We start from the raw sequence: 21,836 nt of genomic DNA on the forward strand, positions 1-21,836 counted from the left end.
GCCCAGGGAGCGCCGTCCCCCTCACGGCGAGCTCCCAGAGCTGGGATGGAAAACGGCGTTCGCCCCGTGAAAGGCTTCCGTGTGGCAGAGAAAACGCATCGCTACGAGAACGGTGAGATCCGAGCCACGGGGAGATCCCCAAACCGAACACCGTTTGGCTGGTTGTCGAGCTGCGGTGGTGTTTTCTGCACTCGAGGCTGCCCAGAGCTGAGACGGCGGTGCCGATGCAAAGTGATTACCGGCAAATTACGGATCGATACAGGAAAATACCAGAATCACGCAGAGTCTCAAGGGCTGGAAGGGACCTGCAAAGCTCATCCAGTACAACCCCCCTGCCAGAGCAGCACCACCTAGAGCAGGGCACACAGGGACTCGTCCAGCAGGGTTGGAATGTCTCCAGAGAAGGAGACTCCACAGCCCATCTGGGCAGCCCCTGCCAGTGCTCCCTCATCTCACAGGGAAGAAATTCTTCCTTGTGTTGCTTTGGAACCTCTTACGCATTGATACTTTTGAGAAGTAGGAAGAACCTGTGCCCTAGGCCTGAGGGGTTTGCTATGGAAAGGGGTTGCTGCCTTCACCTGCTACACCGGCAGAGAACAAACTCGATAGGACCAGCCCATTTGTGAGGAGACAACAGACCTTTTGTAGCCCCTGGGCTGGAGCAGGTCATGAAGAGATCGCCTTGGTGAAGGTCATCTCTGCACTCCTGCTCCTCCAAACACAGCCCCTAAAAATTATTATGGTTGGGTTTTAATTAACTCAAGCATTTTCTGTGTACCATAAGAGTATTCATTTTATTTCTCTTTCAGTGTTTATATAAAAGCATCTAAAAATGCTGGGATATTTATCCATACACTAACAAAGGTGGTTCTCTTTACATTGACATTTTTAAGCCAAGGAGCTAGCATAATTTAGAAAACCAAGGGTTACTCATAATTGCTGCAAGTAAAACAAGAAATGCCAATATGAGGCCTTTAGCAAGACATTGGGAATATGGTTCACCTGAAAGAGAAAAAAGAAGCATATGAGAGTAAATTTTAGTTTAGATAAAAACCCAAAAGCTAGAAAGTCTATGCATAGCCTGAATAAATAATGGAGCACAAAGAAAAGAAGATGTTTCATATTTCTGAATCTTCACACTTTGTGTAACTTTAGTCCCTGAACTTGGGCAGGTCATAAACATGGGCAGCTGCCTCTGTCCATGCAGGTCCCACAACTCAGAGAGTCCAAGTGCAACATGCTTTGACATGCCAGATGTTTTGTCTGCAGTCTCCCATCAAACATAATCCACCACAGTTTGACACAGAGGAGGAAATTTAAAAGGTAACTCTCTTAGTGACTGAAATTGAAAGAGATATTGGCCAAGCAAGAAACAAAGTCTCCCTCCACCCTTCAAGGGCAATGAGAGCCACTGACAACACTACAGTTACAATAGGAAATGGACAGAGAATAAGCTCACAAAGGGATATTTCTCCTTTACCTTAGAAAGCATACCTCCCTCCAAACTCTACAGAGAGGGAAAAAGAATCTCTGCTAAACAGACATAAAGTTTCAAGCTCATCCAGAAAGTACTCCTAGTCATTACTTTTTTCCACCAATCAAAGAAATTAATGCATTGTCAAAGAAAAAAAGAAAGAGACCTTTTTGGTCCATGCTTTCTAAACCACACATTTTAATTCCCCACTACAAAGCCTTCTTTCAAACTCAGCTCCATACATCTAATTATGTTTCAAAGGAATGTGGCCAGCTCCTGGCATTCCACAATGCTCATTATTTTTACCTGTGTAAAACCCTGTCAATGGGTAAAAAAGTTGTGGCCAACAGACATCATTTCGATTGCAGTCAAATTCTGTGTAATTCATCTGGTATCTGGAGAAAAACCAAACCAAAATGCAGGTTCATTAACCATAGTATCAGAACAACACCACAAGTAGAAAAAACAGAGTGAAAGGGTGACCAGATTATAGGAAAAAAAACCAAACCACAAGCTGCTTGTAATGCTCTAAAAACTCCCCTTTTCTCTGATGAAAGCAGGAGCCTCCCCTCTGCTCCAGTCCTGCCATTTTTAGTCATCTTCTGACGAGCATTTTCTGAGGCTCTGGAGCCTCACTCTGCACCTCTCACCCACTCAAGCAAACACCACCAAAGCTTTTTCTGCTAAAACCAAATGACAGCTTCAAAGGTCTTCATGTTCTTTGTGCTCCTGGGGAAGACTGTCACTATCAGAACTGTTAATAAATCCTTGAGTCAGGCCTCCTTGCTCTGTACTCCACCAATCCAGAGTCACCTTTTGATCAGCACTATTCACCTTACACCTGCTTGACATAATGTGAAGTATCACTGGCTTTTTACCTTGTCATTGGAATGGGTGGCTGAGCTGGCACTTTAATGAACTGAACAGAAGAGGTGATGGGAAGAAAGCTGATGCTGTTTCCACAGATAAGCCCGCAGTGGAATTGCCACGTGATCGTTGAGTAACTGTAAGAATATGCATAACTATTACTTGAGGGCTGTAAATGGTAATTGACAGCCTAAACACAACCATGAAAGGACAAAATACACAGTGTTTAGGAGGAGGTTGATCTCTGGATTTTCAATATCATTCAGGAAGAGAACTTGCAAAGTCTGAAAATGGGGTAAAATGGAACCGAATCCCACATGTTTGATTGGGGGAGGGGAAAGAAGTGTTTGAAAACAAGTCAAAATTCCCTGTTTCAGGAAGGAATAAAACATTTACCACCACTCTCAAGAGCAGCTCTACACTGGGGTAAGCCAGGACACAGCACAATGTCACTTCCACCATGTGACAAGCAATCAAAAGCTTCCTCTGATGGAATGCCCTGCACATGCCTACTGCTGGCAGCAGCATAGATTTCATTTAATATTTCAGTGAACTAGAAAGTTTATCTACTTTGAGCCATTAAGGATTTCATTGGCATTTCAGAGGGAGAAAGGCAAACCTGGTTGTCATCAAAGGAATTTGGGCTGCACAAATATCAGGCATGTAAAAAGTCACAAATAACAAGATAACATTTTAATCCAAATATGCATGTCTCTCAAATATTTCTTTGTCAGACAGGCAGAGAGACAAGTCTCTTTACCTGATCTGCACAGCAAGAATCTCTCTCTGGGTTATCCCTTGGACTGCACCCACATCAGCAAAGATGATGCGAATGTTCAGATTGGCAGGAATATCTGGACAAATGCCTTTTAAGCTTCCAGTGCTCACATTGGTATCAGAATCCAATGGATCGAGACCTACAGTGGAGAATGGAGTTATTGAAATTGAAATATTATGGAAGACATTATATTTTCCATTATGATGTTACTGCCATAGTCCAGGGAAACACTGGGAACTGTCACATGGGAACACTGAATAAAATGTTTTCTCTATGTAAGACAGACATAAAGGAATATTTTATCAACAGAAAACTAAAAGACTAAGTCATATGTGTGCAGGCTGACAGTACAATAGACAGTAGTGCAGCATTCCAAACCCACCTGGATGAGTTCCTGTGTGACCTACTCTAGCTGGTCCTGCTCTGGCAGGGGGATGGACCTGGATGAGCTTTCCAGGTCCCTTCCAGCCCTTGAGATTCTGTGATCCATATCCATATTGAGTTACATACACAGGCATGGATGGATGGATCCAGCCACACAGATCAGCGTCCTTAGGCATTTGAGATGATATTTGTGTCTTTATTTTGAGCTAGTTCACTGTATGGGCATAGTTAGACCACAAACCCCACCACAAACCTCACTTACGTATAATCTCCAGCCAGTCATTTAGATCACTGTGACTTGAGTTGTCCCTCTTTCCAACGTGAGTAGCTTGTATCAATGAACTCAATTTCTCTGTTACATTTCCTCTGCAAAACAAGAATGTAAGGTTACACAAAAAGTAAGTCTGTACTGTCTACCACTCTGGGCTGCAATACTGTTATAAGGTCATTTTCCTCTGAAAGATGTTATCACTCAACAAAAGACAAACTTCAACTGTTGAGTTATCCACAGCAAAGCATTCTGCCCCAACATCATCCTCATTTGAGTACAGAGAGATCCAAGAGAAACCACTATTACCATTTCCCTGTTTCTGGACCATCAACTCCAGCAGCTGAAATACATACATGAACATTTTAAAAGAACATGAAATGCTGACAGTAGGCACTTGAAGAGAATTGTATCATAAGCAACCAGAGGGTGAAGGGAAAAGCAATTCAGCCTATGTAGCTCACCTCAAATGGCTGCAATCTTCATTAATACCAACTTCAAGGATGCACCCAGAGTGTGACTCTAGTCCAAATAAAACTGGTGTGTAAGTTGCCGATGTGCATAAACCTCTGCCAACTAGGAAATGAAACATCTTACATGAGCTTTGCTGGATCAACACTAGCTTTCAAATTGGTGCAATAATGACAAAGATCATAATGCAAAGCACCAAGTAGTGTGGTTCACAAACAGATACAAGTTCATTCAGCTTCAGTTTTCCAAGAAAGCATTAGATGCTTATGCACTGAAGTTTGAAGAAAGGCTGGGGAATAGTGTAGAAAAGCAAAATATGGGAGAGATTCTTAACCAAAATATGCACAAGAAAAAAAAGGCATTTTAGCATGAACTAGAGTTGAAGTTGCAACCTCACAAGCCAGTACCTGGCTGCCAAATGTTTAGGCTTCCAAAAGTATCAGAAGCATTCATATTCGCAGCTCTCACTGGTTTTCCAACTTGATAACCTAAACATAGAAGGGTAAATCATGAACATTGTATAAGAATCCATAAGCATTAGCGTTATTTTAAACAAGAAATGCCACCAGACTAGAAGTAAACATGCAGACATTTCCATTACAGCATGAATACCCTCACTTGAAATAATCAATATCTATACAGCAGAAGCCTAAGAACCAATCATCACTGTTACATCAGGCAGTGCATTAAGACAGGAAGGTGAGGACTAGAGACATAAAGAAGTATGAAAGAGATCTGAAACACAGCCACTCATTATCTGTGCAGTACAAAGTCTTTTTTTCTTTTCACTGTCAAGAGGCAAGACAAAGTATTTATACCTGGATTCTCAGACACTTGTGTTGCATTCGTACCCTTTGAACTTAGAAATCTGACTGTGAATCTCTGTGCCAGTATTTCTGGTGAAAGAAAAAGAATCCAACTTTACTTTTAAGTAAGTAAATTAGTAAAAAATGCTCTGTGTGGGGTACAAACTTCCAGCCTTCATCAATAACAGAAGTTACTGCTCCTATTAATAATACAAATAACACAAAAGTAATACAAACTAGTACAAATGAATGGAAATCAGCACTGTTAAATGGGCTCTCCAGAGCCCGTGGGAAATTCTTTTTAAGTAGTATTAGTAAATAAGAGAGTGTCTCACAGAATTTCCATGCTGAACAACAAAAAAAACTCTAAAGCAAAAGTTGCACAAGAACTGTCATGATACCTCCATCACATAAGCTTCCGAGGAAGACGGTGACATTTACTCGCTCGATGCTATTCTCCTTCCAAACGAAGGTATAGTGCTCTGCAAATGTCACATTTTGACACAGAACCTCAGCTGTGTGAAGCCTTTCTGGCAAAGGAAACCAAAAAAAAGGGCCATAATGAGAAACACTGCTGTGTACAGAAAGCTATGTGACTGTAGCTGAAAAAGAAGACATTAAAAGACCTGACTCCTTGACCAACTTTAAACGAAGCTGATGTAAACGAAATCTCTTCTGCTTTGCAGCCAGCCAAACAGATTCCTTTTTGAGTATTAAATAACATACAAGATCCCTCCTAAGAGTTGCAGCAGGTAAACATTTTGGGCATCTAAATAATCTGTTTCTTATCTAGTCCAGGTTAGGTGAGAAACATATTTATTAAATGGAAGAGACATACCACTTTCAGTGAGGAATTTGCCCGTGTCAGTGACAGTTGTGTAGATGACATTTTGTTGGATGAAGTCTGAAAATGAAAAACAAACACTGCAGTAATCCTGACTAATAAGAGACAGACACAGCATTTTCACATCTGAGGTGTCATCCTTGTTGTGAAAACTGAGTAGAAAATTGTTGGTAAAGGGCTAAATCATTTGTGTATTTTGAGAGCATACCTAGTTATGTCTGGGTCTCACAAATATAATGTTGATAAACAGTTAGGCAACTGCAGAGCATAAAAATAAATTCTCTTCATGCTGATAATCATCTCCCAACTCCAGAATGACACTTCTCAGGTATGTGCTTCTGTGATGCAGACAGTCATCACTTCTTACTAATTCTAAAATGACAGTGCACCCTCTTGGCAGAAAAAAAGGGCTCAGCAATAGTCTGAAAATAGGAAGTGGGAGATGCTGTTCTGTCACCTGGAGCCAAAACCAGCATGAGTCAGCAGAAATAGATAAATGGGAGACAATTGTTTACATCCTAAACCTTGGGAAATAGTTGGACATTACACAGAACCATAGAATCTGAAGGGCTGGAAGGGACCTCGAAAGCTCATCCAGTCCAACTCCCCTGCCAGAGAAGGACCAGCTAGAGTAGGGTCACACAGGAACTCATCCAGGTGGGTTTGAATGTCTCCAGAGAAGGAGACTCCACAGCCCATCTGGGCAGCACCTGTCAGTGCTCCCTCACCTAAAAAGGGAAGAAGTTTTTCCCTGTGTTTCCTTAGAACCAATTCTGTTCCAGCTTGTACCTGTTGCCCCTTGTCCTAGCATTGGCCATCACTGAGAACAAAAGGGCATCAGAAACAGGAACAGAACATCCCCAAATGTTGATCCATAGCCACTAGATAATGAAGATACTACATGCAGATACCCTGTCAACAGCCCTGGGGTTTGCTGTGTTCTAGCAGCTCTGAGGAGCACAACCCACATTTCTGTCAGCGTTTATGCAGCATACCTCCAGTCCCACTGTTTATCCTCACATCATGGGGCAGTCCTTCCTTGTAGGATGTTAGACTGGTAGGGCATTTGACATCAAAGTTCTGGAGATAGGCTACAGGGGCATTTCCAGCACACTGTCCAGCCATGGATTGCTGCAGGTAATTCAGACAAATAAATATGTTGGACCTTTTTCTGGCCCCTTGCTTTTGATTTGAAGCCTACCTGTTAGTGAAATGATCCATATACTACAGACACATGACACTTTAAGAAACAAGTAATCTGATGTTATCAAAATACCTCAACCTGTGGCAAGGGAGAGGTTCACATTTAAAAAGCACAGCTTTCAAAATAGTTTCACTGTGCAGCTTAGCTTTATCCTAATCTGTCAAAATAGTTATAATCAACAAGTCTCTTAAAATGCAAAAGGGATTTGAAGAAAAGTACAACCAGATGACTAAGACTCAAAGGGAAAAACAACTGTAGTGCTCAGTAATGCAGCAGGCAAACAAAACATACAGGAATATGATAAGTCATGAACTACCATAAACTATTTATTTGGATGCCAAGCTTGCTTTTATCTCTTCAAATACTCAAAACATCACCATCTGGGGGATGGGCAGGGGGATCAGGAAGGATAATGTTTACTTTTAATAATGATTTTGTGGGGTTTTTGTATAGGAAAACATTTCTTCCACCATTTTACAACAGCAAGTTACAGAAATCTGGTCACAAAGCCATAAGGAGTGTGATATATGAAGAGTATCAAACAAACCAAGAGGAAACAAAAACTCCTAAACATGAAGTGATTACCTGGGGAATGGTAAAATACTCGTTTTCTTCTGTTAGAATTGGATCTCCTTGTCTGTAACCAGTGAAAAGTTTCCCAGGAGAAGTCTGTAAAGGGATCTTAAAGGGAGGAACTCTGGGTATGATGCTGCAAGCAAGTTTAGAAATTAAACAATTCTTTACTCTTCACCTCACACACACAAAAAACTGCACATTTGTTTTCAAGTCCCTTGTTCTCACACTGTGCCAATGGCATTTCTCCATTTGCATTTCAAGTTCACACCCTAGAATCACAATTTCAAAGTAACTTTCATTACAAAACCAGGTTATATTTTGGTGGCATCTCTACTGCATGAGTTGAGAAAATAAGTTTTCTTAGGACTTACACAGAGCCATGATAAAAGTAGCCAAGAAATGGTGTGTTGTTAAGAGAAGACTGTACACAAAGGAAGGGAAACCAATCAGGGGTATATTCCATTGACTGAGAAGAGCACAGCTGATCAAAAGGTGGGTTTACATCCCCACCAAACACTCCAGTGAAACAGGATTCATTGAATAACTGCTTCAAGTCTGGTGTACACTCCTGAAAAGGAAAAAAGGGTCCCTTTTTAGCACAGTAATGCATTAGTGTAGGCACTATAGCCATACTTAGAGGTAAATCAAACCCATTTTGAAGGGGCATATTTACTCTTAGAAACACTGGAAAATCCAGCCAAGCCCTCTAGCTTCATCTAGTGTGATACATTTGGTACCTCTCACTGCTCCCAACCAATAGAAAGATGTAGGAAATTTCAAAACACTTAAAGTTCAATATGAAATAGGTACCAGGTCACAGCAACAACGAACATCACAAGCTCCAGCTGTCAAATCACAAGGACAAGAGCCCAAGGGGTGAAACACCTGGTTTGGGATGACAGTTGCATTTTCTGTAAAGGAATTTAAGAAAAAAAGGAGAGGAAAAAACCAGATTAAATCAACTGGAATCCAAACAAACAGACCATGTGCATTGCAGTTTATTCTGACTGAACATAAATCTTTATTAAACTCCATTGTTGCACAAATTTCATTCATCAAACTCCATTCAGTGTCTCTCATTGCTGCTCAAATCTCAGTTGTTATGTTTTTCACACACAGAGGAAAAGGATAGCCAAAACACCATTTCATCTTTAACTTACCTGACACATTTCCTGCAAAGGAAGAATTGGCATATATTTCAGCTTGAATCAGGAGCTGTGCCAACATCCCTGAACCACGGCAAGCTACAACCTGAAGCGTCTCAACCACGCAGAGAGGCGTTGTGCAGCAGTCAGTGGCGTTGGGCAAGCACAGCTGCAGGTTTCTAGTCAAGCTTATGGTCACTTTGGAAGTGTCCTGGAAAAAGAAAAGCAGCAAAATAAAGTTTGACAGCTTGTGTTAAATTACTCTTGTTCATGCCATTCATCAGCTTCTGAAAGAGGAGTTTCAGTACCACTGTTTTGTCAGCACTGCAATGCAAGGACATACTTGCTATATGAAATGAGATGTTTTTAGAATGGAATGGCAAAGGGTCTGATATAGAGATAAGCAAATACAGTGAGGGTATGAACTATCCAGAGTTTCTTAAGGCATGCACACAGGTTAAATTACCTCAGAAATCACATGCACAAAGCAAAGAACATGTTCTAAATCACATGTTCCAAAGAAAAAAAACAAATACCAAAAGGTGGATTTCAGTTTTTATCTTCAGTTGAAAACCAGAATGGCTGCAAGAGTTAATAAACCCCCTAGGGCATGAGATATAATGGAACACCAAAGGCAAGTCTAACAAATACAGATGGTCCAGAGCTCATGCTGTGTAAAACCACCACTTTTTAAATTCTAGTAGCTCCTTAAAGCAGATCTGGAACAGTCTCAAATGCTACAGCCAGGAAGCACAGGCAATTCTGGAGAGGAGAGGGTCAACAAGGAACTACTAGTGTCAAAGCAGCACCTCAGCAAACTCCAGCAAGGGCATCCACACAACGGGACGTGCCAAGGGAAAAAAAGGCAAGGGCAAAACATTCAGACTAGGATGTTAGTACATTCATATTTGGTAGCATTTCATTATCTCTTAATATAGAAGCATTCAGTCTCATTTTAGGGAATCAATATTTTACATACCACACCAGGTGTTACATCCAAATTCCAGTCACCAGCTCTGTTACTTCCACTGCAATTCACAAGTTGCAATTTTCCTGCATCAAAATGGGAAATTTTAAAGGTATCCCACTGTCACTTAGAAAAGGCTGGGAAATAAGCAGCACATTTTTAACTCCCCTTGTGCCTTCAAGTAGGCACATCCTCAGGCCCAGCTGACAAGGAGTCAAGAGAGGGCTCAATCAACAGAAATCCTTTGGACTGCTTATTTCAGTAACTGTTAAAGCATTACATGAAGTGCACTGCTATTTCTCCAGCAATTTTAGTGTCAAAAATATAATTCAAACATATTTATTTATCTATTGGGGAGGGAGGGGGTTGTGTTCTTACCTGTCTCTTCATCTATAGGGCTTAAAATTATAGAAAAATTAACTCCTGAAGAATTTCCAAGAAAAAATGAATGGACTGTGGGCCCTGACATACGGATAAATGATGGCTGAAAGACTGAAAAAGAGAGAGAAACGAGTCTTAACACACACTAACCGAAAAGAAGTAACATCTGTATGATGTATTTAAGTTTTAGATTCAGATCTTCCTACACTTTAAATAGTCATAAATAGAACAAAAAATATCCTGAGATGCCCAGTAGAGGTTTGTATTTGTGAAGATGTTTCGTAAACACGCTGTAGTGTAACAACATCAGGGCAGGAGACTGCAGGCACTACACAGGGCACAACACAACACACAGACCATTTCTTCGTGTAGTCCACTACCTGTGGTCTAGTAATTGCAGGTTAGTGCCCTCAGAAAGCAGATGTAGCTTCAAATTTAGGGCTTCAACTTGGGAGTTTCAGTAGAAGTTCCATTACAGACTTTACCGAGGTTGAAAGATGCAACACAAGCAGCTCCACCTTTCCCCCGCCGAGATTCCCCCGGTGCTAAGCAGCGGCCAGCACCTTCGGTGTGAGGCAGACACCGAAGCCCACGACCTCTTAGTCCCTGAAGAACCCTCGGGCCTCACCCTCCAGCCCACCCGGGCGGGCCCCGCCGTCAGCCCCACCGCAGACCGACCCCCGGCCCCCTTCCCTCAGCAGCTGCCCTCCCGGAGGCCCCCGTTCACTGCGGCCCCTGACGCCCTCCACGCACCGGGGTCCCCAGCCCGCTGTCCGGGGCACGATGCAGCCAGCAGCAGCACCAGCACCCCGAGGCGAGCAGCCTCCATGGCGGCTTACGGCGGGCCGCGCCGCGGAGCCGGCTGCCGCTCGACCGCCATCTTGCAGCCGCAGCGCGGCGCCATGGCAACGGCCGCCCCAGGGCAGGGAAGGCGGGGCGGCGGCTGAGGGGGAAGGCGGGGCAGGGAGAGGGGAGAGACGGCAGACCTTGGCTTCAGTGCCTCACGCCTCCTCCTCAAGGCAGCGATGGCACAGCGAAAGCAGGATCAGCCAGGACAGCCCATCCCAGGAACGTCTGTCCCTCCTCACGCAGACCCCCCCCCCCTTCCTCAGGCACTTCATCACGTACGACACAGAATCACAGAATAGTCGGGGCTGGAAGGGACTTCTAGAGATTGAGTTCACCCCCCTGCAGAAGCAGGTCCCACTTAGACCAAGTCACACACCGGAACGTGTCTAGGTGGGTCTTGAAGACCTCCAAGGCAGGAGCCTCCACACGCTCCCTGGGCAGCCTGTTCCACTGCTCCGTCACCCTCACAGTAAAACAGGTTTTCCTGTGTTTAAACGGAACTTTTTGTGGTCCAGCTTCGCCCCATTACCCCTTGTCCTGTTGCTTAGATCATCCTGTTAACCCTCCTACATAATAAAACTGCAAGAAGGCCGTGAAGCTCACCTTTAAAACTATCAGTTATTACAGCAATATCTAACCCCATTTGAGAAAGAACAGGTTTTATTGAAAACACTGTATACAAAATAGATTATAAATACAGCATTCAAACAAAATGGCTTTTGGCAATGAAAAAAGACAGTAAAAGACTGGCAGTGTAGCTGTTACATGGACAAAACCCTGGTGCAAGTATCAAGACATGACAGAAAATCCTGTATATGCCTTGGGGGGAAAAAAACCCAGTCTTTTTCTACATAGGAAACAATTACTCTTCGTTTCCTTTCAGGAGAACGTCAGTTACTGGCAATAGGTTTAAACACTGAAATAGTTATTTTTTAAAAGGGAGAGGGTGTTTGTTTGCTTAAATGAAAGTCATGTGCAGAAGTATACCACATACCTTTATGTTCTGATGCGAAAAGCCTCCATTCTTACTTGTCAAATGCCAGACACCAACTGACAAACTAAAAACACGTGCTTGCTGTCACTTAGCAAACTACTTTTTGTTTTCCAACTCAAAACACAGCCTAGAATACTAACCAGCTAGTCTGCATTTATTGAAGTTAAAGGGAAGCTTTTTTACTCATGAATGGAGATCCAACTGAGAAAAAAATACCATAAAGACAGTACAGGTGAAGGACATATGAATACATGTGAGTGCACATGCAGGGCAATTAGCATCTTTAAAAAAAAAAAAAGAGGCTTCTAAGCCATTCTGAAAATGGTGAGTCATTTAATTTTGAAACTGATGTTGTTTGAGTCCAGAAATTTCTAGCAAAAGCTAGTAAGGAATTGATGTCCCTGAATAATACAGTGCTGATCCCAGACACTAGAAATGTGTCATTTATCAACAACAACAAAAAGAATTCAGAACATTCTTGTCTTTGAAAATAACTTGGGGCTGTGAAAGGTTGCAGTGGCCAGAATAGCTTCTACTTCACAAGATGCTTCTCAACAGGCTGTAACTTCTGCTGCTTCTCACAACTAAGAATTGGTATTTAAAATAGCACAGGTTACATGGTAAGACAGTGACTTGTTACTTAAAGGGCTGTGTAGAAGATATGTGATTTAAACATTTATCCTTTAAGAAACAAGCAATAACACTGCATACAGTTCTCTTTTGTATCCAGTAAAAAGTGCCATCAATTTCTCAAGTACGTTCCATTCCATGGAATTACTGGGGGAGGTAATCATGTATTTACATCATGTTAGGAAGACAACTTTAATTTCTTCTTCTTTGCTTTCATGACAGGTGGCAATGATATTTTGAAAGCAGTCCTGAAAAAAAAAACCCCAAAAAAGGAACTGTCAGATATATTGACCATCCTTCCACACCCACCTCTGAAACAAGACGAAACACTTACTCGCATGTGCTACAAATAGGGCTGAAGTTGCAGAATACTGGAAAACAAAAGAATTGGCTTTCAGTAAAACAGTCCATTTGAATGTAAGCAATCAGACTTTTAAATACTCATTAAACTTACTTGACAAGCACACAGAGCACACGTAACCGATTTCAATGAGATTCCGATGGCAGAAGCACGCAGCTCTGTAGTCAACGTGAATAGGAGGTGGAAGAACAAGCTGTGATCTTTGCTCTTGATCAGGAAGAAATACCCACTACATGAATAAAGAATATTTTGCAGATTTGAATGGAGCTATTACCTTGTCAGTGAGGTCAGTAAGATCTCACACTTGGCACAGGAAAAGCAGTGGAGTGTGTTTTAAATGACTTACCAACAAATACTGCAGAAGGGATGACATGTGAGGCACTTTTAAATATATGCCTCCTGTAATGTCACAAGCCTGGAAAGCAGAAAACATGACCAGGTTGTTATGTTGTATGAGATTAACAGGATATTTAAATATTCACATGCTGCACAAGGCCTGTATGCTGGAACTGTCAGATCCACTGAACATATTCCCACACCCACTCTTGAAACAAAGGAAGAACCGAGCTTAAGAACATGTCAAACCACCTAGCATCAAGTATCTGTGAACAGATGTAAACAAGTAAGAATAAGATGTCTGTACCTGTTGTAGAAGACCAGAATCTGAATCCAAGACACAGGCATCAATCAAAATACTCTGCAAGAGAAGACATGCATGAAAACCAGATTCAGACAGGACCAATGTTGCCTCATTAATGTTACCACTGTGACCTGTTTCTGCCATAAATACACTTCACACAGACATGCAGGTGCTCTTACAGCTGCACAACCACCACAGCCATAGGGAAGCTCTTCCACTTATCAGAGTATAATCATGTTATCCTTTCACATTAATAAAGGATAATAGAGATGAAAAAAATACCAGCTTCACCTGTTTCTGTGCTGCAAAGATCACATTCATGAAATTCATATATTGCAATGCGCTGTCTTCTGCTGCTTTTATGACCTAAATAAAACAATTCAAACTCATTAGGTTACATACCATCACCAGGCTTCAAGACTAAAACAGTCAGAAAAACTCCTTACCAAAATCCTTGATTTCATTTCTTGATTGGCTAAGTATTAAAGAGAAAAAGAAACATGTGAGTACGTTGTTTCTGTGGCCTGTTGTTTGCCCTTTTAACTCTGTAGCATCTCACCTCTCAGTTAGATATGTAACATCCAAGACATTCCACCTATTTTATTTATCATGCAAGAGCAGAGAGATGTTTATCAGGAAAGAAATGTTCAAAGCAGTTCATTACTGACTGCTGGTTCAAACACAGACCTCAAGCTACATAGTATTTCTCACTGACTGAATCAATCTGAAATGAATAGCTGATTCTGCACCAATATGCTCCCTCCAAAACTATCTGCACAAATAGCTCTTTTCCTGGTTAGAAGTCACAAGACCAAAACTGAGTAATAAATTCAACCCTCATCACTGCTCTGCAGGTGATCCCTTTGGAAGGGGATCTGTGCATCATGTGACTTCCTAAAAGCTCCTCTCAACCTTCAGTTGTTCTACAGAGATTTCGGTTTCACTTTTACCCCTTTCACTTGCATGCAAGAGAAAAATCAGGATATGAATGTGGACTAATGATCAAGTCCTTTAATCATCACACAGACCTGGCTTAACCTGGGCAAATGAAAATGAGAGGGATAAACCTGTACCTGTTATTGCCAGTTTTGGAAATGGAGGTGTGTCAAAACATATGGACATTTGCTTGTATGTAAATATGCCTTTATAACTGTTATTTCAACTCAAACATTAGTGTAAGTATTCAAAACAGGAGAAGAGGCCTTACCTTTCACTTCTTTGCTCATCTTGTTGATATCTGCATCAGCTGCCATTAAGGAATCAACATTCTGTTGTTGGAAATAACTGCAGTATCCACAGCACATATTCACCACCTTCACCAACACACACTTTAATAAGTCTGACTCTCAGTTATCAGGAAAACATTTCACTTTTGAGTATCATTATGGAACAAGAAGAACAAAACTTCATCGCTATTATAAGAAACAGTCTTAAAATGAAGGCTTTGAAGACACCGTGATCAAGAGGATACAACAAAGTGCTTTAGCAAGTGATCCTGCCAACAGAGTTTCTGTCTGCTGGCCCTTCATGTCAGCTGCAAAGCAAGAAAAGTTGCAGAAGTTACTTTTATACCTAAAACCAGTTGATGAAGCTGTCCATACCAAATACCACGAGTTCCATCTTTGGCAAACAGTGTTATTGCAGAGGATGTGTTAAGCGAATAAACTCATCCACTTTAGACATACTGAAACTCACATGATCGAAACAAAGGCAATTTCTACAGCTCCTTGAGAGTCCCAGTGTTTTGCAACTCTGCACATTAAACCTGGATTTTTCTCTCCCTTACTTTTTGTCATGAGGTCTTTAATCTCTTCTGCAATCGCATCATTTATGGCTGTCAGCAACTCGTATTTCCCATCCTTGCTGCTGGCGCAATTCGACTCCGCAGAACTACCATCTCCAAAAACATCTGCCAAAGCCCAGCACTTCCCAGGGTACAAAAACCGGCTGAAACGGAGAAAAAACCCCAAGTATTTGTGTTTTGTCTTTCACCTTGTGAGAAAAACTGCCACAAACTAACCTTCTGTAGGTAACAATGCTCTGAAGCACAATTTCAAATCATCTTAATACTTCAGACATTAAAGAGACTCCACAAGGCAGGCAACCAGCAAACCCCAAATGGGGTAAAACCCACATTCACCTCCCCAAGTTATGAGAGCTGGCACACAGATGCCATACCTGCACTTAGGGGTAGATCCTGAGACTCTCAACATCTAGGGGAAAAATATCCACTAAACAGGAATCTTCTGCCACTGGCATCATCATGCACGTTGCATCTCTGTCATTCTCCCTCCACATATTTTTAAGCAACAATCTGTTCAAACCTCCCTTCTGTCTTGGAAGCCTTTGTGTTGCTTTAAGGCACTATGACACATTAGTTCTTTCCTATGCTTTAATTTCTAAGATAATGGTATCTCATGCATCTTAAGCCTGGATTCGATCATACACTTTAATCCAGCAAGAAAACCAGGAGATAGACACAGGGAAGTGCAGTTTAAGCCTTTCCACCGTTAAGGAGCAACTGTACCTTTCTTGTGTGTGACTCGCTATCACAGCAAGTCTGTTGCTGCGGCTCATAAACAAGTGTGAATTTCCCAGTACCATCGCTGCATCGATGCATTTTGACAGGGTGAACTGGTGAAAGTGAGAACAAAGTCAACACAGCACAACAACACTTACAGTGAAGTCATTTACAAGATGTCTCCCAAACAGCTGCAGTCAAAAGAACTTGAAGATGCAGAGGGAGCTGCTTCTCTTCATAGGAAGCATTTAGGAAAAAATCTTGGACAAACACACAACACCAGGCTGCCCTTTTAAAAAGAGCACTATAATATCTATTATCTCCTCTGTAGCAGACAACATTAGCACAGCTCAGGAATCAAAGGCTAATCCCCTACCTACTGACACTTCTTTTAAAAAGAGAAATTATTTCCCTCAGAAGTCACCCTCAGTAGAACCAACACCCAGAACCATCGGATCGTTTGGGCTGGAAAAGCCCTTGAAGCTGCTGCAGCGCCAGCCCTCCCCTCACCCTGCCCAGCCCAGCACTGACCCACAGCCTCAGCACCTCAGCTCCAGGGCTTTGGGATCCCTGCAGGGCTGGGCACTCCCCCAGCTCCCTGGGCAGCCTGGCACAGGGGTGACACGCCTCTCAGAGAAACAGTTCTGCCTCAGCCCCATGGCTTTGGGATCCCTGCAGGGCTGGGCACTCCGCAGCTCCCCGCGCAGCCTGGCACAGGGGTGACACCCCTCTCAGGGAAGAAAAGTGAAGAAGACGCACCTCGGCTTCTCCAGCGGCCTTCTTTCCCCACCAGATGGGGTTGGTGTCAATGACAATCACCAGCAAGCTCAGATCATCATCTGCAAAAGCGACAACACCGCGGCGTCACTCCCCGCTCCGTGCCCAGCGGCTGAAGGCCCCGAGCAGCCGGGCTCGCCCGGGACCGCGGGCGGCTCAGAAGAGCCGGGCAGAGCTGAGCGGCCGGCAGAGCCACACTGAGGGGCACAGGGCCGCCGCTGCCGTGCGCGGAGGAACGCGGGGGGCCGCAGCCCGGGCTGCCCGCGGGCCGAGCCGCGCTGTGCCCGCCCGTGCCAACGCCGCCCCCCGGCGCCGCCGCCGCCGCCTCACCCGCGCTCATGGCGCCGCCGGAGCCGCCGCAGCGCCCGGCGCCTGCCGCTGACGCCGCGGCTCGGAGCACGTCATCCGCACGGCGCCGGGCGCAGGCGGGGCGGGGAGCGGCCGCGGCCATGAGCACGGACGGTAACGGGGGCGGGGGGCGCGGGGCGGGCGGCGCCGGGCCGGGCCGGGCCTGACGCTACCCGGTGCCTTGCAGATTTGATCGAGACCTTCCGGGCGCAGCTCAGGGATGACCCCGACGTCGCCTCGGCCGTGGCCGCCATCCGCGCGCTGCTGGGCTTCCTCAAGCGGGACCGAGGTGAGCCCGGGCCCCCCGCAGCCCCCGGCGGGACGCGGCCCCCCACGGCCGGGCCCCGACCGTGTGCTCTGCCTCTCCCCAGGAGAGACCATCCAGGGCCTGCGGAGCAGTCTGCGGGCCGCCATCGACACCCTGTCTCGGGTGGACTCCTCGGTGGCCGTCTCCTCCGGCGGAGAGCTGTTCCTGCGCTTCATCAGCCTCACCTCCCTGGAGTACTCGGTAAGGGCGGCAGCCCCTGCCCGGCCACGCTGCCTGCTGGGGAGACCCACCGGCCTCACCACGGCCACCGCTGTGCTTTGCAGGACTACTCCAAGTGCAAAGAAATCATGATCGAGCGCGGGGAGATCTTCCTCACGAAAGTCTCTCTCTGTCGGAACAAAATCGCCAAGCTGTGTCATCCTTTCATCAGAGATGGAGCTGTAAGTAGGCTGAGGCAGGGTCACTTTTGTCCTGTGGCTCTTGCTGCTTGCAGGAGTGGAACAACAGAAGGGGAGGGGAGTGATGTTTAATGTTCACATCAGTGTTGTCTGATGGTGGCTTCTGCAAGTACATAGGTGCAACATTATCCTTCACTTTACTTTTGTTAAGACTCATCTCCTCCCCTACTTCAATTTCCATGCACTCCCACTTTAACTGGTGATCTCCTTCTAAGAGGAGTCACAGCTTCAAGTTGGCATTTAAGGTACTAGATGATCACCACATCAGAGCTGGCTACATAAAATCCTGCTCACAGAGAAGTCTGCTGTCCTATGGTTTGTAGAATACAAGTGACATACATCACTGACACTGATGGACAGTCGTGTGAAGTAAAAGCCATGACATGATTAACAAAAGTAAAGCTTTCCCAAAGCTCAGCAAAAAGTAATGTCTATTGTTTGGGGTTTTTTTTACAGAGAATACTGACACATGCCTACTCAAGGGTGGTGCTCAGAGTGTTAGAAGCAGCTGTTGAGTCGAAGAAGCGCTTCAGTGTTTATGTCACTGAATCACAGCCTGATCAAGCAGGGCAAGTACTCCTTAATTACTGCTTTTTCCTCTTGGTTAGCAGGGTACATTACAGCTAGCATCAAATCTGTCATACTTTAAATAAAGCTGCTAGGCTTGTTGGCAGCATTCTAAATGGGAACCATCACTAATGGTATCATGTTATTCTGGACATGTCAAATAAAACCAGTATTGGCAAGTAATGTCTCAATACTGAATATTCCAGTTACAGTTCTGGCTGGATTCTATTCCAAGGTTTACAAGCTTCCAGTCAGTGCAGACAATCTACGTTTCCCTTGGGAGGTGGGAAAACAACTGATTCTCTAGTTGACTGCTTCAAAAGTAGCCAAATAATCAGTATCATCCTAAGCACAGCAAAGCAAAAGGTTTGGCTAGCAATGTTTGAAGATGCCAAAGAAAGTATGTTAGTGAGGCAAGACAGCAAGCTTTCCCTCTTGAGAGCATCCACTGTTGTGTGAGGTGACAAATCCTCTGTGCTGGGTGATACATGTCACTAACTAATGTGTCACCTTATTAATAGTTCACCGATCTTTCTGTAGCTGTGATTCCTGACTGCTAAAACAAACTGATTACTTTTGTTGGGTTTGTTATGGTCTGTTTCCATTTCTACACAAGAGCTTTCTGTCAGAGGGTGCATCATAAGCAAAAACACAGGCAAAAGAACACGGGCAGTTGTGGGTCTCAGTCTCAGCCAGTATTTTTCTATCATTGTCTTTAAAGAAGTCTTCTAAATTTCAAACATGGGGATTGGTTTTTAATAGGCAAAAAATGGCCAAAGCCCTGAGGAAGCTGAACATTCCTGTGACTGTGATTCTGGATGCTGCAGTTGGGTGAGTCTGATCATTAATAATATTCACCATTAACATTAAACACAACTTCATTTTGATAGTGTTTAAGTTTCTTAGAAGCTTGTTCAAACTACAGAGATGGCTACTTAGTCATAGTCATCAAACAAGCTAAACAAGTTCCACCTTTCAGTGCATAATTAGGAGAGGATGTCTGCTACAGAACAAGTGTTTGAAGTCTACATGTTAGAATGAAAGAAGGAGCCAGACTTCAGTGTGGAACTTGGGGATACCTGTAGAGAAGCTACACAAAAAGGCTACTTTTTCCTTAACTTGCAATGTGTGGTGTCATTTGGGAGTTTCTTAAGCTAGTTGCTAAATTATTATTGCTTAGTTTAAGTCCAAAACATGGAAAAAGAAAGAACTACAATACATCTGACCCTCCATTCTTGCCTGAGTGTGAAATGCCCAAGACTGCCTCCAAGAGAATACACAGCAGTCTGCAAAGCAAAGCACCTCTGTCTAGGGAAGAGTGTGCCTTCAGTGAGTCTGGAAGTCCTGTTGAACACCTTGGGTCTATTCATACCTCTTAGGTGATGGGCTTTTTTTAGATCTGTATTTCCAGCTAACAGAACACATGGGAGGGCTGTAAAGAAAGGAGGATTAGATGAGGAGCATCCTGTCTCTGGCCAAGGTTGTCACTTCACCATGTAGGTAGTATCTTACCACAGGCACCCATGTTCCTGTAACTGAGTATCATTCCTAGTCAGATTTTGGCTTCTGCCAGCATTTACACAACTGCCAAGGTCAGCTATGGCTGGAGAAGATACAGTTACTTAACAATCCTGCTGGGGAAGGAGATGAAAGCTCAGCCCAGGGATGTGTATCAGTATGTGGACTTACACAGGTAGATGAAACTTGCTCAGAAAAGTGAAAGGTTGTTTGAATTGTTCATTTCTGTTGTGTTCAGTGAGTTATTTGTCACATTACCCAGTAAGACTTGGATTTTTTTCCCCCCTTTGAACAGCTACATAATGGAGAAAGTGGACCTGGTGTTAGTTGGTGCTGAAGGTGTAGTTGAAAGCGGAGGCATTATTAACAAGGTAATAGGTAGTGAGTTTCTTACATCATTCTGTCACCTCTAGACTTCTTAAAGTGTGGTTTCTTTGAAGAATCCAAGGCTTTCTGAAAAATCTTTTGTATTTGGATGTTATCTAGTAAACTATTGATTGTTGGAAACTGGGCAGTATTGTCACACTAGCACTGAGGCTGCTGTTTTCTGTCTGTCTCCACAGATTGGCACTAACCAAATTGCTGTGTGTGCCAAAGCTCAGAATAAGCCCTTTTATGTGGTAGCAGAAAGTTTCAAGTTCGTAAGACTTTTCCCTCTAAATCAGCAGGATGTCCCAGATAAGTTCAAGGTAAGAGAAACTCAAGTTCTCAGCCAGCTAGGCTGCACACTTACGTGTCTGTGAAAAACTTCCATCTCAGCATGTCTCCATTTGTCTGGATCTCACCACTGTAGCTTACTTTACATAATATGGAGTTGCTCCAGGTTTGTCACTTGCCATCCAGGCAGAATCTGTCATAATACTAACATTTAGTTCCTAAAGCGGTTCCTTTGGGGCACAGGTGCAGCTGAGGACAAGAAACAGTTCAATCAGCCCACTGCAGAACTACAAATTGTACTTCATACACAAGACAGAACAGCTGGGACAATGGTGGCACCACTTTAAAACAACTGACTTCCTTCAGTTTTACCACAAACATCTGCCTCAGACTCTAGTCCAGCTCTTGCCCCAAAGAGCTTTTAACTTCCTGTTGAGTTATGTAATAACTAATGGTCTCTCTTTCCTTCTAGTACAAAGCAGACACTCTGAAAACCAGTCAGAATCTAACAGAGGAGCATCCCTGGATCGACTACACATCACCATCCCTAATTACATTGCTGTTTACAGACCTGGGTGTGTTAACTCCCTCAGCTGTCAGTGATGAACTTATTAAACTCTATCTGTAACCAAAGGGACTCAGTGCACCTGTCATTTCTTCCAACGACTGTCACAGCTGTAAGAACTTGGAAAATGACACGAGTTCCATGGACTTGGTAAGGAAATGATGTGCCAAGAGTTAATTATCAGCCTTCTTGAGTTTTGTTTTAAAAACATTACCTGTGGATGGACCACTGTTAGAAAGTACCACAGCTTCTAAAGACCTCAAGTAAATTATTTTAAAGATGGGTGGAGTATTTTGATAATGTAAAATAAAAATGCCTTGTTCAAGCTCATCCTGAGGTCTGCTGTTACTTACACACCTGAAACCCTGGAGGGAAAGGTGCAGGAGGCTGCTCAGGGAAAGGTGCAGCTTCTGCCACGCCAGACCAGTGGGGTGCTCTTAGCTGTGTTCCTGGCTGCAGGCTTCTCTGTGTGTCTTTATGGATGCCAGGTCATTTGAGGAAGAAATGAGATAAATTCT

At 43.7% G+C, this 21,836-nt stretch overlaps 2 protein-coding genes across 4 annotated transcripts; both read right to left on the minus strand.

Moving 5' to 3' along the window:
* Positions 1-780: 780 nt before the first annotated feature.
* TCTN2 (tectonic family member 2) lies at positions 781-11,064 on the minus strand. Its single transcript, XM_062009988.1, has 18 exons — positions 10,919-11,064; positions 10,163-10,276; positions 9,797-9,870; positions 8,833-9,028; positions 8,483-8,583; positions 8,044-8,240; positions 7,682-7,805; positions 6,888-7,023; positions 5,887-5,952; positions 5,450-5,578; positions 5,061-5,138; positions 4,650-4,730; positions 4,236-4,347; positions 3,766-3,869; positions 3,102-3,258; positions 2,353-2,478; positions 1,781-1,869; positions 781-1,002 (listed from the first exon to the last, which is right to left on the minus strand). The coding sequence occupies exons 1-18, from the start codon at positions 10,992-10,994 to the stop codon at positions 902-904; spliced, it is 2,061 nt and encodes a 686-aa protein (XP_061865972.1). The 5' UTR covers positions 10,995-11,064; the 3' UTR covers positions 781-901.
* A 592-nt stretch (positions 11,065-11,656) lies between these two features.
* Positions 11,657-21,765, minus strand: GTF2H3 (general transcription factor IIH subunit 3). 3 transcript variants are annotated; one of them, XM_062009791.1, is made up of 15 exons: positions 21,676-21,765; positions 20,830-21,002; positions 17,486-18,036; positions 16,920-16,999; positions 16,167-16,273; positions 15,426-15,586; positions 15,111-15,173; positions 14,847-14,876; positions 14,086-14,114; positions 13,931-14,005; positions 13,643-13,696; positions 13,346-13,414; positions 13,093-13,228; positions 12,973-13,009; positions 11,657-12,886 (listed from the first exon to the last, which is right to left on the minus strand). In XM_062009791.1, the coding sequence occupies exons 2-15, from the start codon at positions 20,856-20,858 to the stop codon at positions 12,817-12,819; spliced, it is 1,491 nt and encodes a 496-aa protein (XP_061865775.1). In that variant the 5' UTR covers positions 20,859-21,002; positions 21,676-21,765; the 3' UTR covers positions 11,657-12,816. The 3 variants fall into 3 exon arrangements, with proteins under 3 accessions (XP_061865775.1, XP_061865776.1, XP_061865777.1); XM_062009792.1 differs by having other exon boundaries at positions 17,486-18,114; XM_062009793.1 differs by lacking the exons at positions 17,486-18,036; positions 20,830-21,002; positions 21,676-21,765 and adding an exon at positions 17,268-17,310.
* Between the last annotated feature and the right edge of the window lie 71 nt (positions 21,766-21,836).

The sequence above is a fragment of the Colius striatus genome, chromosome 17, assembly GCF_028858725.1.
Source record: "Colius striatus isolate bColStr4 chromosome 17, bColStr4.1.hap1, whole genome shotgun sequence".
Lineage (NCBI taxonomy): Eukaryota > Metazoa > Chordata > Aves > Coliiformes > Coliidae > Colius > Colius striatus.

Coding starts and splice junctions, on each gene's coding strand:
- TCTN2 (XM_062009988.1), bottom strand. CDS start 10,994: ATGGAGGCTGCTCGCCTCGGGGTGCTGGTGCTGCTGCTGGCTGCATCG. Junction 5,953..6,887: donor GATAAACAGTGGGACTGGAG/GTATGCTGCATA, acceptor TTTCATTTTCAG/ACTTCATCCAACAAAATGTC. Junction 1,870..2,352: donor CCACCCATTCCAATGACAAG/GTAAAAAGCCAG, acceptor GTTTTTCTCCAG/ATACCAGATGAATTACACAG.
- GTF2H3 (XM_062009791.1), bottom strand. CDS start 20,858: ATGCTGAGATGGAAGTTTTTCACAGACAC. Junction 14,115..14,846: donor GATGAGCAAAGAAGTGAAAG/GTAAGGCCTCTT, acceptor TTTAATACTTAG/CCAATCAAGAAATGAAATCA. Junction 13,229..13,345: donor CCCTTCTGCAGTATTTGTTG/GTAAGTCATTTA, acceptor TTATTCATGTAG/TGGGTATTTCTTCCTGATCA.